A 17,283-nucleotide genomic window follows, 5' to 3' on the forward strand; every position below is an offset into this window, starting at 1 on the left:
TATATATATTTAAATGATGAATAATAAAGGAATATATGTGCAAATAAAATGTTTGATATTATTGGAAAGAAAAACGTGAGTAATTTAAGTAACGCGTATTTAAAATATGCTGAATTATTGGAAAATTAGGAACTTTATGATGAGGCTTTGAAAAATTTGTAGATTTCCTTAGAAATTAATGAGAAAAATTATAAGTGTTATTTTAGTATGGGAAGAGTCTATGGATTAGTTAAAAATTATAAATAGGCAGTTATTTTTTATGAAAAGTATTTAGAATTAAATCCTTCTTGTGTTGAGTGTATTGGAAATTTGGCTTAATAGTATTAATTTTTGGGAGAATTCGAAAAAAGTCTTTAGTATTTTTTTAATGCTTTTAATATTTCTGATTAATAAGATTATTCTTTTTATTATAATATTGGAGAAATTTATTTCTTTTTAAATAAAATAAATGATTGTATTAAATTTTTAAATACTTGTTTGGAGTTTAGTAAGGATTTTATTTTTGATTGCAATTTTTTACTTGCTTTTGTTTATTTTTAAATTAAAAATTTTGAAAATTCGCTTTGCCATTTTGTAGAGTGTTAAAATATTTTAATTGCTATTAATAATAAAAAGGTAAATGAATTTGTTGATTTCGATAGGGTTAATTATATTGTAAATAATTAATAGGTGTATTAAAAATTAAAAAATTATAATGATGTGGAAGGATATATATAAAAGAAAATAATGAATTTAAATAATTTAATAAAATGATATAAAAAAATATTTATATTTCAATATTTGTTTTATTTAAAAATTTTTTTAATTATTTTTATTTTTATTTTTATTTAATTTATATTTATATTTATATTTATATTTTATTTTATTTTTATTTTTATTTTTATTTTTAGTTTTAATTTTAATTTTAATTTTAATTTTAATTTTAGTTTTATTTTATATTTATTTTTTTAAAATCTTATTTTTATTTATATTTAAATTTTATTTATATATTTGTCTATTTATTTAAATATATATTACTTATTATTTTTATTTTGGGATATAATTAAAAAAATTAATTTAAACATTTAACTAAATTAAATATATTGGTTTGTTATATTTACTTTGCAAGTTATAAAAATAAAATTATGATTTGCTTAATTTATATAAATCTTTCAAAAATATTAATTATATATTAATTTTTATGAAGATATTAATTATTGCTTAATTATTTTTTAAAATGACCGAAATTTTTAATATAATATATATCTTAAAGAAATCATATCTTCATTTTAAATTTAATATAACGTTTTATTTATTAATATTTTTTTTAATAATGCGTATTATTAATAATTAAAATATTTTTTTCTGTTTTATATTTGTTTTAATCAAATTTTTTATTAAAAATAATTTTTAATTTATAAATAAACCTTTACTTTTTTACTAATAGAAAAAAAATATATATATATATATATGTATTTGAAAAGAAAAAAATTATTTCAATAATTTTTTTCAAAAATAATATAAATTCAAATTTAATTATCTATATAATTTTAATACCATCTATTATTATAATGGTATAAAAATGGTTATTATTAATTATTAAAATGCTATTATTATTAAAATTATAAGCAATTTTTTTGTTAATTTTAATATTAAAAAATAACATTTTATTACTATTAAAATTAATTTTATTATATTTCATAATTTTAAGGAATTTATTACAAGAAATTATAATTATAGCCAGTATTTTATTATTATTAATTAGAATAAATAAGTAAATTATCGATATTTTGTTGTCCATAAAATTATTTTTAATAATATTGTTAAGGATTATAATTTTATATTTATAAGAAATCATTATATTTTTAATAATTCGCAAATCTTTAACCTTACTAATATCCAGAAAATAATTAAGTATTTTATTCTTATAAATTATCAACATTAAATATAACTTTAGCAGCAGAATATTTTTTTATATACATCCAATTAATAAATAAATTTATTAAAATACACATTTTTTAAATTTATATTTATTCGATTCCAATTATTTTAAGATTGTGTTAATTTATTATAGATTAAGTAAATATCTCAATAAAAAATTAGCTTGTAAAAATATTTCCAAATCTAGCAATATGTTCTGCACAATTTTCTTCACAAAATTCTAATTTTTATTTTGAAATAGTAATCAAACTTTTACAAATTTTATGTCCGTATTTATTTAGTGCTTTTCTAAATATACATATAAGGACAGTTATTTCTTTTAATAAATCAATTTAAATGAACTTACTTAAATTAATTATTAAATAAATAAATATTTAATTAAGGCTTATATAATAAATATCTTTATATTTATCATAATTTTATTTAAATTTTGAAAGGGATTTTTTTTATTTATTAGAAAATAGTTTTAGATTTTCTAGAATTATTTAATAATCTTGATTTTTATAAAATATTTCTATTGGAAACTAATCTATAAGTTATTTTAATGAAGAATCTTAATTAGCATTATTTGGGGTTTAATTAATAAAAAATGATTTTATTAAAGATTTAAAATCAAATATACTCTATGTTTTTTAATATAAATAAATAATTGATATTTTATATCATATAAAATTATATATTTGTTTATATAAATATGTTGAAACAATATAAATAATTTTACTTTTTAAATTTAAAGCTTATTTTATATTTACTAATGATTTATTCTTTAATGAGTTTAAAGAAAATTCTATCCCATATATTTTTTTCCACAAAAACATTAGTATGTTTCTTCTTTAAAAGATAAAGACATTAAGTTTTATTTTGTTCTATTTCTTAATAATTATTTAAAAAAGTTATATATTATTTTTTTTAAAAAAAATAAAATATAATAACAATAATTTAAATTGACATAATATAATTTTAATCCTAGAATAAAAATTATAAAAGTAATTTCTAATAATTTATTAGTCATATTTTATAGTTTTTAATTTTATTTTATTAAAACAATATATTTATTAAAAAATCAAAATCAATTTTTTTTTTAAATAAAGCCTGTGAAATATATGCAAATAAAAAAAAGTTATAATAATTATTTATAAAAGAAATATTATTTTGATAAATTAATAATGAAAATCATGAATAAATATTTAAAATCTTAATCAAATATTTAATAAAATAAAAATTAAATTTAGTTATCAAACTATCTTATGAAAATTGATAATATAATGTAAAAATTTTAAAATAAAATATTAAATAAATAAACAATAATCAAAAAATTAATTATAAAATAAAATATATTAATATATATATATAAATAAATTAATAAATGAGCAATTATTTTATAAATAATTAAATTTATTGCAATTATTGTCCTTAAATAAATTAATATAAAATAATAAATACATGTCGTTATTGTGCACATAACAATATTTATAATTACTCTACACATTCATCTGATTAAAACTAACAAGAACAAGTATACTATCCATATTATATCAGACCAAAGGGTAAGTTGGAAGATATAAATGAAGAATAATTTTATGAATAGAGATAAAAATATATAATGTAAAGTGCATAAAATTAATTAGATAAACAAAGAAACAGCAAAACCTATAATAATTATGAAAATAATAATTTTTAAAATGACAGAAGCAATATTTAAAAAGAAGTAAAATACTAATATAATATAGGAGATGATAAAGATAACAAAGCAAATGATAGTAATTAAAATAATAAAGATTAAAAAAATAGTAAAAATTATTTACCAAATAATGATGATGATAATAATTATTAATCAAATTCTGATATAGGTTGCGATTCATATAAAAAAAAAATATAAATTTTTTAAATAATAATGAGTATTAGAATGAATCTGATATTCATCCAAGCTATAATAATAATAATTCTAGCTAAAATCAAAATTCTAATATTGAACTATTCGAAACTTAATAAAAAAAATCAAAAATGATCATATTAAAATAGATGATTATGATAATGATAATGAAGAATAATATATTAATTCATCCGATATAATTAATAATAATTCGGGTTTAAAAAATAATGCATTAAATGATAATTCTTAAACAATGAAAAAAAATCCAAATATGATTATAGTATTGAAAAAAATAATTAATAAAAATCTACTGAATTATTAATGGATTAATAATAAAATATTTCTGAAGATGAAAATGAACATAAGCAACATATTGATTAATTCAAAAGATTAGATATTCCTGATTTTGAAGAAAATTAAATTTAAAGAAAGTAATTTTCATTTGTTTTTTAAAATAATTAAAACCTATAATAAAAAATGGAAGAAATTTTAAAAATGAAAGGTCAAATAATATTAAAAATATATTTTTTTTTTATTTAAAAATAAATAAAATAAAATTATTTAATATACATATTATTATTTATTTATTTTATTTTAAAATATATTTACTTAAATAGATTAATAAAATTTAGAACTTTTTAGAATTATTTCTAATTTAGATAAATTAAAAAGATAAGTATAAAAAAAAAATTGAGAATAAATATAAAATTTATAAATTAAATTATATTAAAAAATAAAATTTATAAATAATTTATAAAATATATGAAAAAAAATAAAATATATTATCTATTTTTTGTTTTATAATTTATGAATGAATTAATTAATTTTTTTCTAAATCCAAATTATTAATTTTTACATATAACAATAATATTTAAAATTTTCTTATTTATTTTCTTAAGAATAAAAATTGGATTAAAAATTATCTTAATTAAAATAATTAATAAAAATTATGTTTTTTATTTAATAACAATTATTTTATAATAAAAATTTTAACTTATTAATTAAATAAATTAATACTTTAAAATACAATATAAAATAATATTAATAGAATTAAAAATTAATTTAATAAAAATTAAAAATATACAAATAAATTTTAACAAATTTTAATTAAATAGCCTATTCAAATATTTAATAAAAAAAAACTAAGATAAAATAAATGGGACAGACAACATCAGAATTCGAAAATAAAATAGAAGTAGAAAGTCGAATAGTTTAATTAAAGTGTTCCAAAGACGAGGATATAATTCCAAATCTAGATTTCATATAAATTATAGAAAACATATGTTATGGTAGAGTAAATTTAATGTAAAAAATAGGCTAATCGAAAACCTAATATATAATTATGGAGCGTATTTTACGTACTAAGCAAGAATTAAAAGAGCAATTTACAAAATTTGAACAAAAAGCATAATTTGAGCATTAAAATTTACTAAAAATAATAAAAGGATGTAAATAAAAAAATGAAGATTATTGTAGTAAATTTTATAAAATGTAAATTTTATTTGAATATATTCCAAAGACTTTGGAAGATCAAATTAGGTATCGAAAAGAAAATAACTCTCATTATGGCGAAAATGAAATGCTTAAAATGGTCGAAAATATATTAAATTGTTTGATTTATTTAAAAGAAAAATAAATATATCATTAGTATATTTAACCTTCTACCATATGTTTTGACCAAATAAATTAAATTTATAAATTAACTGATATTTAGTATATGAATAATGGTATTTCTCATTATAAATAATTTCTCTACGGAAATGAAGATGCTTGTTATTTATCACCTTAATTATTGAAAGATCTTTCTCATAGGAAATAAAGTCCTTAGGACAATATAGAAAAAAGTGATATATTTTCTCTTGGATTATGTGTAATTAAAATGGGTCTAATGAAAGAAATTTAACATATTTATAATTTTAATGAATTCGATATTAATCAAGGGTTACTTTAAGAACTCTTAAATAAAATAAAAAAACTTTATTCAGAGCAGTTTTTTGATATTTTAAGTAATATGCTTATGTATTATGAAGATGATAGACTTGATTTTTAATAATTAAAAAAAAGAATTTCTATTTTAAAATTTTAAAAGGAATAGTTTTTATCTGTCAATAAAAATTCTGACATGAAATATAGTAGATGTAAAAGCAGTGTAAATAACAATTTTAAAAGTGTTAATAATATTTATAATAGTATAAATATTAATCAAAATTAAAATAATAATAAAAATTTTTATAAAAGTGTATAATAAAAATAATCAGGAAGTGACATTAAAAAAAGTTAGAATTATACGCCTGAAAATTAAATTTATATTACAAAAGAATAATTATAAAAAATGATTAATTCTAAAAAAACAACAATAAAGATACAATTTAGTAATCGATTAGAAAAATAGGTGAATTTTAGAATAAAAATAAAAGAAAATAGCTATACAACTGATGTTTTATATTAATAATAATTTATAAAATAATTGTAATATTAACAATAATAATATTAGTAATAATATTAGTAATAATAATAATAATAATAATAATAATAATAATAATAATTATTAATATAATAATCATTAAATAACTAATAATAATTAAATCGATAAAAAGAATAACATGATAATTTTTTTAGTTATAGATTATAAAAAAATTTTGTTTTTAATAAATAATAAAATAATTAAAAAACAAATATTTATGAAATACATAATTTTAAAATATAAGATATTCATTTGTAGAAAAGACCAATTTTAGATTTAAATATTTAAAAAACATTTAACATTCTTGAATAAAAAATTAATAATATTGATTAAAATTTATATAAAAGATAATTTAGAAGCTGTTCTGCAGCAGTTAATGAAAATAATAATTTATAAAAAAATTATAGTTATTATGAAAATAAATTATAAAAACTAAATATTTTACCATTAACGCATTTCAATCTTGATTGATATAAATATGAAAATAAATTAAATAAATATAAATTTTTTATATAAAAATAAGAATTTAATAAAATATATTAGCTATTAAATAAATAAAAAAAACTTGTAAAAAATAAATAAAAATATCAAATAAATTAGAGTTAAATTTATATTATATTTATTTATATAATTAATATATTATTATTAATAATATCTTAAAAAATTATTATATATAAATGTATATTTTTTTGGATTTAAAATATTATAAATATTAAAAAATATTTAGTAAATACCATTTTTTTTTTTCAATGTTGCTATATTTAATTACAATATCTATAAATCTTATTAAATAAATTAATAAAACTAATAAAACTAAAATTAATAATTTTTTATGCCTGTTTATAAGTTTAATATAAGAGATTAATATAAATAATTTGATAATAATACATGTATTGTTACATATTGACGTTTTAATTTCAATAAGTTAAATAAATGATTAAATAAATCTTTATATATATATATATATATATGTAATAATTTAAACCTTATTTTGACTTCTAATTTTTATTAAAAACATTCGAAAATAAATTATTGTGAGATAAATTGATTACATATATTTTTTTGTTGATTATAATTACAGATAAATATAAACTATGCAAAAAATAAATATATATATATATATATATATATATATATATATATATATTATATTTTGGTTATTAAAATAAAATTGAAAAATTATAAATAATATATAAGATATATGAAATAAATATTTTTTTAATTTTTTTTTATTATTAAAATAAATGAAACAAAATTTATTTTTTTATAAATAATAAAATAATTATTATTCATTAAATTTTAAATAATTTGGAATTTATAAATAAATTTAAGCTTTTTTTATTATTCTCATTCTATGCTTATAAAATTATTTAAACGTCCATACATGTCAGTATCTTTAAGTTCATCATCATTGCAAATCCATTCATCATCAACAATATATTTATATCTTTTTTTAAAGCAAAAAATTAAATATATAAAAAAATATTTGAAATAAAAAATACAAGTAATCTCCTGTTGGTAAACTTAAAGTAATTTTCCATTCTTAAGAAAATTGATCATATTTTAAGTTCCTTTTAGTTTTCCAATTATCAAAAGAACCAATTATTTCGACTTATTTAGGTAATTTAGAAGGATCTAAAGTAAGCTTAAATTATACACTTTTGTAATTTTTCTCTGCTACATATTTAATTGCTTTTTCATATAAACCAGATAATTTCTATTCTCTACCTTAAAACTAAGTAGGAAATTTTAATACCACTTATTAAGGCTTAAAAAGTTCTATATTAAAATCTTAATTAATTTTCGTCATTTCAATTTAAAGAGTATCTTTATCAATATAGTTTTTATTGAACATTCTTTTATTTTTTATTTATTCAATTTTTTACTTTTTAAAAAAATAAAAAATTTACCTATAAAATTCTCCTTCATAAGCTTTAGAAACATCGTTTACATCAATACAAGCTTAAAAAGTACTTTTTCTTAATTGTTAATACATTTCTGCATTTTAATATATTCTCAAAGCTCTAGTTACTCCGTAAATAAAACCTTCTCTATCATGATGTTCGAATGCGTAACCACTTCCTTTTTTAGTTGTTTCATCAAAATTAATAACAGTATCTATAAAAGAAAAGAAATTAAATTAAATATATATATGTTATTTTATTTTATTTTTTTAAAAAAAACCTTAAAGTCCTCCTGTTTTCATAGATACAACAGGAGTACCAGCAACAAAGAATTCATGTTAAACAATGCCACCAGGTTCAAATTTACTTGGCATAAGTCCAAAATCACATCCAACATTAATAAGTGGTCCATCTTTTTAATAATTAAATATTATTAACATAAATAATTTTTTTTTTATATATATATAACCTTTAAAGAACATATCCGGATCTCCCCAGAAATTAAAAGGATAAACATTTTTTAAATATTAAATTCTTTCTGCACATTTTTAAGCATATTCCTCTTTATAATTGCAATTACCCCCTACAATAATTTATATTTTTCCATGTGATTATCTAATTAATTATTCAGCAGCATCAACAATTAAATGAACTCCTTTTTACTCAGTAATTCTACCCACGAACCCAAATAAACAAAAGGAATTATCAAGTGTTGAAAATCCGAAATATTTTTATTATATTTTTTCTTTAGCTTTCACATGATCGGACCCAGTTGGTAATTCTTCAATCATTTTTTGTCTTTCTTTAATGTTGAGTCCATTTGGATAGGAAAAAGCGAATTAAAATCTCGATAAAATCGAACTTAAAGAACTTTCTTTTAAAAGTTAAAATTTATATGAATGAGAGACTGTTCCCCAATTATCACAAGTCATAAATGCACATCTGGAAGGATTTATAACTAGATGTTTCCAGAAAGGGTCTATTAACCATTATGTAGGTAATTAATAAATCCAATTTAAATCTCCTTAATCAAGTCTCGGATATTATCTTCCTTCATAATTCGTATCTAAATTGTGTGCTATATGGAAAAGCTTAGTCCCTTTGAAACTTTCTCCGAAAGATTAATTTTTTACATATCCTCCTATTAAGCCTGTATACCAATCATTTGTTACTATTAGTGCTGGAATGACTTTAATTTTGCATAATAATTGGAGTGTTATTTTCGCATATAAGGTCATACTTTTTAAAGTATATTCAGGATCATCACCTGCAAATGCGGACGGGAACAAAATCGGGTTATGTAAGAAGAACACTTTAACTCCTGCGTATATGCCGGTATGAACTCCAACTTCATATTCGACTCCTCCTACATAGTATTTCATAGTTTCTTGGAATTTAAATCCGTCTTTTGTTAATAGGTCGGGCTTTTCTTTTAGTTTATTGTCATATATTGGAGTTATTACATATACTTCTTCGCCTAATTGTGCTAAACCTCTAGTCAATTCGTCTGTCATGACTCCTAGACCTCCGGTTTTGGTCCATTTAGCATATTCTGGAGTAGCAAAACATATAGGGCCGAGTTTATTGGATTCAACTATTAATTAAATACTTTTGAAAAAGGGAAGTTTTTCTTCTATAGAAGCAATAGACTATTTTTTTTTAAGTAAAGATTCGAAAAAGGCAAATAATCTGCATTTTAAAACTTTGTCTTTTTGGAAATCTCTAAGATTGGATATTGCTATATTGAGGTTTATTTGGGAAATTTTATCATATAAATAAGCAAATCCATTTATAAATTATTATAAATTATTCGATTAAGTTATTAGTTTTACTAATTAAGAAGCAGTATCATTTGAATAGATTGTCATTTATTCAGAAAGTGAAAGTTAATATTATAATCTAGCTAATGAATGTTCTGAAGCTAATTAAACCTTTTTTTATATAAAAATTTACATATATGTAATTTTGTTGTTTACTTTATTCTTATCATCTTTAATTACATTAAAACCCCAAATCATACTCTAAAAATTATCTAAATGCACAAAAAGTCTTTTTTAATTGTTTTTTTCTTATATAGAATTTTATAATAAAATACCTATCATCAATAATTTCATTGATAAAGAAATAATCATATTTAACTTCTTTATCTTAATCTGGTTTTGCCCAATATTCCATTTTAACAACTAATTCCGCATTTTCATAATTAGGGTAATATTTAGCTAAAGGTTTCATATTAATAAAAGCATCAACTGGTCCATTATTAAAATTAATAACCACAACACAGAATTACTTCTTAGTGTATCTACAAAAAGCCAAAACATGAGTATGCCACCCGAATTTATGTTCAGCCAATAGAGGAATAAAAATTCCAGATTTTAACGATTTTTTCGATAATCTTAAGTTTCTTCTACTTTCGTAATGTTTTCCTATATTTTTTAATTCATTACCAAACCAATCACCTTAACTTTGGACAAAAGATTATGTTTATTATACTAAAGCAGTCATATCATCTACTGATTATCCACTTGAAATTCTTACCATGCTTTGTTTTTTTGTAGCTCCTCGTCTTTCGTATACTGACCAGCCAAAACCTTGATTATCTTCAGTGTTGAAGAGTTACGATTCGATTTTCATAATTTTATTTTTCTTAACTTCAATTGGTTTTGGGCTATTCCTTAATCTTCTTCTTACTCAACTATTGAAGGCAAATTGTTTTTTTTGGGAATCTCCGGTTCTTTTACTAAAGTGAATATATTTGTGGTTTTTATTTTAAAAGCTTGCCCATCTATTTTTTTTATTTAATATTTATATTATTATATTTTTTTTTTTAAATAAATAAGCAAACCTAATTCCCCAATAAAAGTCATTGGAATATCAGTTAAAGTAAAAAATAAATCAACAACTGCCCAAGTAGCTTTTTTATATAATAATGCAGGATAAGGCCATGTATGATAAGTAGTAGATTAGACCACAAAAGATCCTTCTGGAAGTATACTTTTTTAAGTTTGATACCATTTTTTAAATGAATCAACACTTTTTCTTTACATTTAACTATTTTTAAAAATTTAAATTAACACATTATATATATATTTTTTTTAATAAAAAATACCTAATTGTTCCATCTTTCTTTAAATTTTCTCCAAAAATTTAGGATAAGGCGATAGGTAATTTAAATTATCTAGGAATAGGTCCAGAGACAATCATAGAAATTTCCCTTTAATCTTCTTCTCCAATAGATCCCCAAACTTCTGACATTATTAAAAAATTTGGATATCTAGACCAAAGATTTCTACATAATTTCATAATAAATGGATTAGGAAGTGTATCTCTACAATTGCTTCCCCAAAATCCCGACTCTTCATTCTACTCAACAATAATTCCTTCGAATATTTCCTTATCAGTATAAGCAGAATGTCCATCAGTTTCTTTCCTGAACATTTCTTCTGTGTCTAAACTCAAAACTTAAGGCCAAGCTTATCCATTATCTAGATGAATACCATTAATATTATATTCTTCAGTAAAATTAACTAACTCCTGGAGTAAAAGATCCCATACTTTCTTTTTACGGTAATTTAGTAAACATGTGTCTTCAAAAAATATAGCTCTTCCATCAGATCCGAAAACTGTTGTTTTTTTACCTTAAGAATCTAATTAATAAATCATTAACTCTTTGTATTTTTTATGACATCTCGAAGAATTTACTCTTGTAAGGCAATCCACTAAAATTTTTAATCCTAATTAATTTGCTTTATTAGTTAATTCTTTAAATCCAGTTTTTCCTCCAAGCATTGTATTTGGACTGTTTTTTTTTTTTTTTTAATTTTTTTTTTTTTTACGTAGAACGGCAAGTTATTGATAAAGCTGATACTTCAGGTCTTTTTACAGTAAATTATTTAGAATATTCATCAAATATGATTCCATTATCACGTTCGAATACACCCATTAAATAGAGAGTATTTATTCCAGCATTTTTATATTATTAAAGTTTATCTTTTACTTTTTTAAAGTTACCTCTTTTTATCATTTTTCCTTTCTCGTCAGGAACTCCGTCTTGAAAATCAACAAAAACTTCGTGCATTTGTAAATCTTTTGTATCTTCAGGATGGACAATAAACCTTCCTTATACAGGTCTTGTTGTGAATTATTTATTATGACTATCAGATTCGTTTTTAGGATTTAAATCAATAAGCTTTTATTTTAATTTTGTTATTTTTTTTATTTTTATTTACTTTGTAAATAGATTTTATTTCTCCTGTTTCCAATAATCTAACTAATTTCCAATCATAAAAACCACATCTTGTAAATCTTCCTAAATCCAAAGAAACACTAATAAATTTTCTAACGCCTACAGTCTATATATATATTAATATTTTAAAATTTAAATATTATTATTTTATTATTTTTGATTACTTTGACTTCCTTAATTTTAGGTTTGAAAACATGAGTAATATTTTACCTTGTTTCAGGTAAGAAAATATAAGATTTTACCAAAAAAACAATATTTTAATCATTAGAATCTGATTCAATTAGATAATCAATTTAAAATTTTTATTTAACTTTTTTAATTTTGGTTGAAAAAGGAGCTCTTTTTGACCAATCTACACCGTCGTATAGTACATTTAAAAAAAGTACAGCATGATCTCTTAATTAAGGTATAGGATGTCCTAACATACCTATATTTTTTTAAAGAATTTTTTTAAAGAATTTTTTTAAAGAATTTTTATTTTTTTACCAATAAGAAATTTTTCGAAATAATAATTAATTTTAGGATCTCTAGAAATAATTAAATCAGATAAAGTTCTTTCTAATTCAGATAAAGTTCTGCTAATATTTTTTAAAGTTTATTCAGAATTAGTTTAATTAGAATAATTTTTTCCGTATTCAACAACTTTTTATCTATATTAATGATATATGTTTTTATCAAACTTTAAATTTTCGACACCTTTGATTATATTCTTGAGCATTTTGCTATAATTCTCAGAATAAACTAAGCATTTGTTCTATTTTATTGCAAAAGCGAAATGACCATGAAATAATTCTAAAGAAAACGCTTAATTTAGTTTATTAGCTATATAAGAGGTTAGATATATATCTAACTTTCCTTTAGATTATATTCCTGTTTTTAACTTTTTTTTTTATTTAAAAAAAAATAAAAATATAAAATTATACTATTTTTATTTTTTACATAATTATAAGGAATATACAAAGTATTTGTATCTTAATCATAATCTTTGTCTTCATTAATAATTTTTATTTAAAAAGTTTCAATAAGCTTGGGTTTTACTGAATCCTATTTTATTTATTTTTTATAAATATATTTAATAATATTTTTTTTTTTTTGTAAAAAATACCTTAATTTTATTCATAATTTCGTGATTTAGTGTATTCTTTAAATCATTTATAGCATGTACATTTAATATGTTAGTCTTGTTTACATTTGATTTTTAGATATCGGCTACTTCAGGGCATTAAGGGTCTAGTTTTGTCAAAAAGGCTTTCAGGTTAGCAATAGAACCGAAAATAAAATGCAAATAAAGAACTACTTGCTTAAGAGAAAGACCTCCATTTTATTAAGTGAATTCATCAAAAACTTCTGCAGTCATATAACCTTGGTAATAATAGAGGGAAGTATAAATAGATTCAATAAAACCATATTCGAATCTGTGTTCACCGTTTAACATTTTGAAAGACCGCAAAGTATTGACTAGCTGAAGGTCAAGCTATAATTGAAAATACTCTTTTTACATTTTTTTAATATATTTATACGTATATATAGATAGTTATTTATTTATTTTTATATTTTTTTATTTTATGTAAAAAAAATAATGTCTTTAAATATAAATAATGTATATAAAAATACAATTATTCATTTATTCATATTTAAATATATTTATATGATATTAAAATCATATATTATTTATTTTTTATACTAGGATTTATTTTTGATATGTCATATTTATTAAACAATATATTTATTATAAAAAAATTTATAGGTTTATAATTTATCAAATTAAAACATATATATTAAAAATTTTTATCTTAAAATATATATTTTTTTTTTTTTTGATATTTTTATTATTTTATCCTTTAATAAAATATATTGCTCATATGTAATCCATCTTATAAAATATTTTTTTAAGTTTTTTTATTTATGTAAATTAAATATAAATTAAATCCTATAAATTCAATACCAAACCGAATCTATTTTCTATTTTTTTAACATATTTTACTAAAAATAGTTAATCACAATAATTAATTAATTATTTTAAAGTGAAAAATATAATATAAAAAAAGTGTAAAAATTAATTAGATAATATTTATTATATAAAATTATAATTAATTTAAATATATTATTAATTTATTATATAAATTATTAAAAAAAAAAATTATTATCCTTAATTTGAAATCTTTTTAATTTTTTTTATTTTTATTTAATATAACAATAATTATTAATAATTTATTTTTATTATAATGATCAAAAAGCAAATTTTTATTATATTTTTTTTTACATTAATAAGATTTTCTTAATCTATTTAAATTCATCTATCTGTCTAATATCCATAATAATTAAAGGATTAATTTTTGCACGTATAAAATCAAATACCCAATCAATTATATAAATATGGAATAATTCCATGGACAAAAAACATAAATGGAAAGCTTGAACTTTCAAATCCAAAAGATGCTTGCTAACCAATTGTATATGATGAATAAAATTATGTTTAAAAATCCTTTCTACTAATCCATTCTGGAAATTGTAATATTTTTACCAAAATATTACATGCATAAATGCATGGAGCTTAATTAGTGATATTAATAATTTAAGAAGGAGAAAAACTATATGAAATTATTAATGAAGTTAATAACAAAGGATTTGAGCTTGATATTTCTACACTTATAATTTCATCTTAGGATGGTTAAATTTTAGAAGAATCGTTATTAAATGTTGAATCTCATAAAAGACCTGTTTTATTAGCTAGCTTCCCTGAAAACACTAACGATTAAAATATTATTGAATATATATTAGAAGTTGATAATATATAATCTATGGAATTATTAAAGAATTTATATGAAAACACTGAACATATACAAAAAAATTGTAATTTATTTATTTAAAAAATATTTATTTATTTATTTTTTAAAAAAAATCACAAAAGATTCTGAATATTTTTATTTTAAAATAAAAGATTAAATATTGGATGAAAATAATAATAAAGAACTATTAAAAACCCATTGCTTAGTAAATGGAAGATATTGCGATTTTGATAATCCGACAGCTTTAAAAGAAATAGTTCGTTAAATATGTATAATTTAAAATGATCATAATTTTTTCTTTAAATATATTTCAAAAATGACTGATTAATATAATTAATATTTACAAGATTTTAGTAATTCTTAATAAAATAAGTAAGAGTATAAATATTTTGATTTTGATTATTTTTCCTAACATGCTATGCTGTAAGCAAAATTACCTTTTAATGACATTGATGATTGTTTTTAAAATTCTTTTTCTTAAATTAATGAGAAAAATGATTTGTATTTATAAAATAATATTTGTTTGGAAATGAATGAAAAATCGTATCAAAAATTTGATGATTCCATTAAAATATTTCCTACTGTATTTATTAATAAAAACTAAGTCAAAATAAATATTAATACTAGCGAATATTATAAGTAAATTATTAAATCTTTATGCATTTTATAAAAAGATTAAGATAAACCTTAGTGTATAAATTATTTTGTTAAAAAATAAAATTAAGTATAATCTTCTAGTAAGCATTTTAGCTTTATATCTATTATGTGCATTATTGGAGGAGTCTTTACTTTTATTGCTTGTATTTTAAGTATTTATTTATATAATAGAAATGAAAGTAGAAATTATAATTAAGATTTATAAAGAATCGATGAGATTGTTTAATCTTATGTCCAATTAAATGATTAGAAACAATATTAATAATGATAATATATATACATATATATATATACATAATAACAAAAATAATATAAAATATTTATTTGGTAATATTAAAATTTTAAATTAAAGAATTATTTTAAAAGCATAAAAGAAACATATTTTATTATAATTTTATTTTTCATTTTTTCTTAAAAATCTACGAAATAAACAAATGAAGTTATTACGTTTTACTCATAAAAATAGATCATATAGTTCTTTCATTATATTTAACTGAATTTTTTAATTATTTTATAGAATTAAAATTGGTATTTTAATTTTTTGTATCAACTAAGCTAAAAAATAATTTTTATCTAATTGTTTATTAATCAACTTCTTCTAGTTTCATATTAAAAATATTTTATAAATTTTTTAATAATCTCTTTAAATAAGTCACATCAACATCTTTTAATTCATCCATTACTTTTTGAATTACCTTTAATTTTATTAAAATCAAAAATATTGATTTCTATTTTTAATTACTTCTTGTATTTAATCAACTGAATTTTCTATATATACCCATTCTTTTAGTTTTTTTACAATTAATTCTCTGTAATGTGATCTATCTTTTTTCCTTTAAAGATATTAAAACAACTATACTATTCCCTAATCATAATTTAATTTTAGATTTCCTTTAATAGGACAATTAGTAAGATCTAAAACATATATTTTCTTTAAGTCTGCAAGCTCTCTAGGAAGATATTTTATATATGTATTTGAAAAATTTAAAACTTGCAAACTTTTACAATTTCTTAATTCTATTGGTATATATTATAAAGGATTATTATTCAAATGGAATTATTCTAAGTTTTTAAATTGGCATATTTATAAAGGTATTTCTTCTATATTGTTAAACCCTAGGTCTATTATTTTTAAAAAAGTTAAATCTAAGACCTTTATTTATAACAACATATATATTTTTATTTTAAATATTATTAGTACATTTGATGGTATTTGCTTAAAATTAAAATTAGATAAATAAATTGCGTTTAATTTTTTCGAAGATGCAATTTAGCTTTATAATAGTTAATTTTAAGTTTTTTCTTTATTTTCTAGAATTTTTTATATCATTTTTTATACACTTATGTATATAATTTTAAAATTATAATATTATTTTTAATTTTTAGTAAATAAAAATGAAACTAAAAAATATATATATATTTTTTTTTAT

General features: G+C 18.4%; 1 protein-coding gene across 1 annotated transcript, besides 15 other annotated features; it reads right to left on the reverse strand. All coding sequences in view use genetic code 6, as the record gives it.

Moving 5' to 3' along the window:
- The first annotated feature begins 805 nt into the window (after positions 1-805).
- Positions 806-947: a microsatellite.
- Positions 810-947: a microsatellite.
- Positions 810-992: a microsatellite.
- A 2,097-nt stretch (positions 993-3,089) lies between these two features.
- Positions 3,090-3,131: a microsatellite.
- Positions 3,132-4,825: 1,694 nt separating this feature from the next.
- Positions 4,826-4,874: a microsatellite.
- A 1,112-nt stretch (positions 4,875-5,986) lies between these two features.
- Positions 5,987-6,021: a microsatellite.
- Positions 6,022-6,239: 218 nt separating this feature from the next.
- Positions 6,240-6,375: a microsatellite.
- A 989-nt stretch (positions 6,376-7,364) lies between these two features.
- Positions 7,365-7,409: a microsatellite.
- Positions 7,410-7,494: 85 nt separating this feature from the next.
- On the reverse strand, positions 7,495-13,943 carry IMG5_196860 (hypothetical protein). The gene is made up of 13 exons (XM_004024211.1): positions 13,513-13,943; positions 13,347-13,451; positions 12,894-13,287; positions 12,572-12,834; positions 11,271-12,513; positions 11,007-11,212; positions 10,257-10,946; positions 10,138-10,210; positions 8,631-10,092; positions 8,442-8,573; positions 8,168-8,375; positions 7,760-8,113; positions 7,495-7,704 (listed from the first exon to the last, which is right to left on the reverse strand). Exons 7-13 carry the CDS (start codon positions 10,793-10,795, stop codon positions 7,605-7,607), a joined length of 2,868 nt encoding a protein of 955 aa, XP_004024260.1. The 5' UTR covers positions 10,796-10,946; positions 11,007-11,212; positions 11,271-12,513; positions 12,572-12,834; positions 12,894-13,287; positions 13,347-13,451; positions 13,513-13,943; the 3' UTR covers positions 7,495-7,604.
- Positions 11,966-11,996: a microsatellite.
- Positions 12,839-12,883: a microsatellite.
- A 48-nt stretch (positions 13,944-13,991) lies between the features above and the next one.
- Positions 13,992-14,083: a microsatellite.
- Positions 14,030-14,079: a microsatellite.
- Positions 14,084-14,476: 393 nt separating the features above from the next.
- Positions 14,477-14,538: a microsatellite.
- Positions 14,489-14,522: a microsatellite.
- A 1,585-nt stretch (positions 14,539-16,123) lies between the features above and the next one.
- Positions 16,124-16,150: a microsatellite.
- Positions 16,151-17,283: the final 1,133 nt, after the last annotated feature.

This window comes from Ichthyophthirius multifiliis (genome assembly GCF_000220395.1).
Source record: "Ichthyophthirius multifiliis unplaced genomic scaffold scaff_1120509251401, whole genome shotgun sequence".
Taxonomy (NCBI): Eukaryota; Ciliophora; class Oligohymenophorea; order Hymenostomatida; genus Ichthyophthirius; species Ichthyophthirius multifiliis.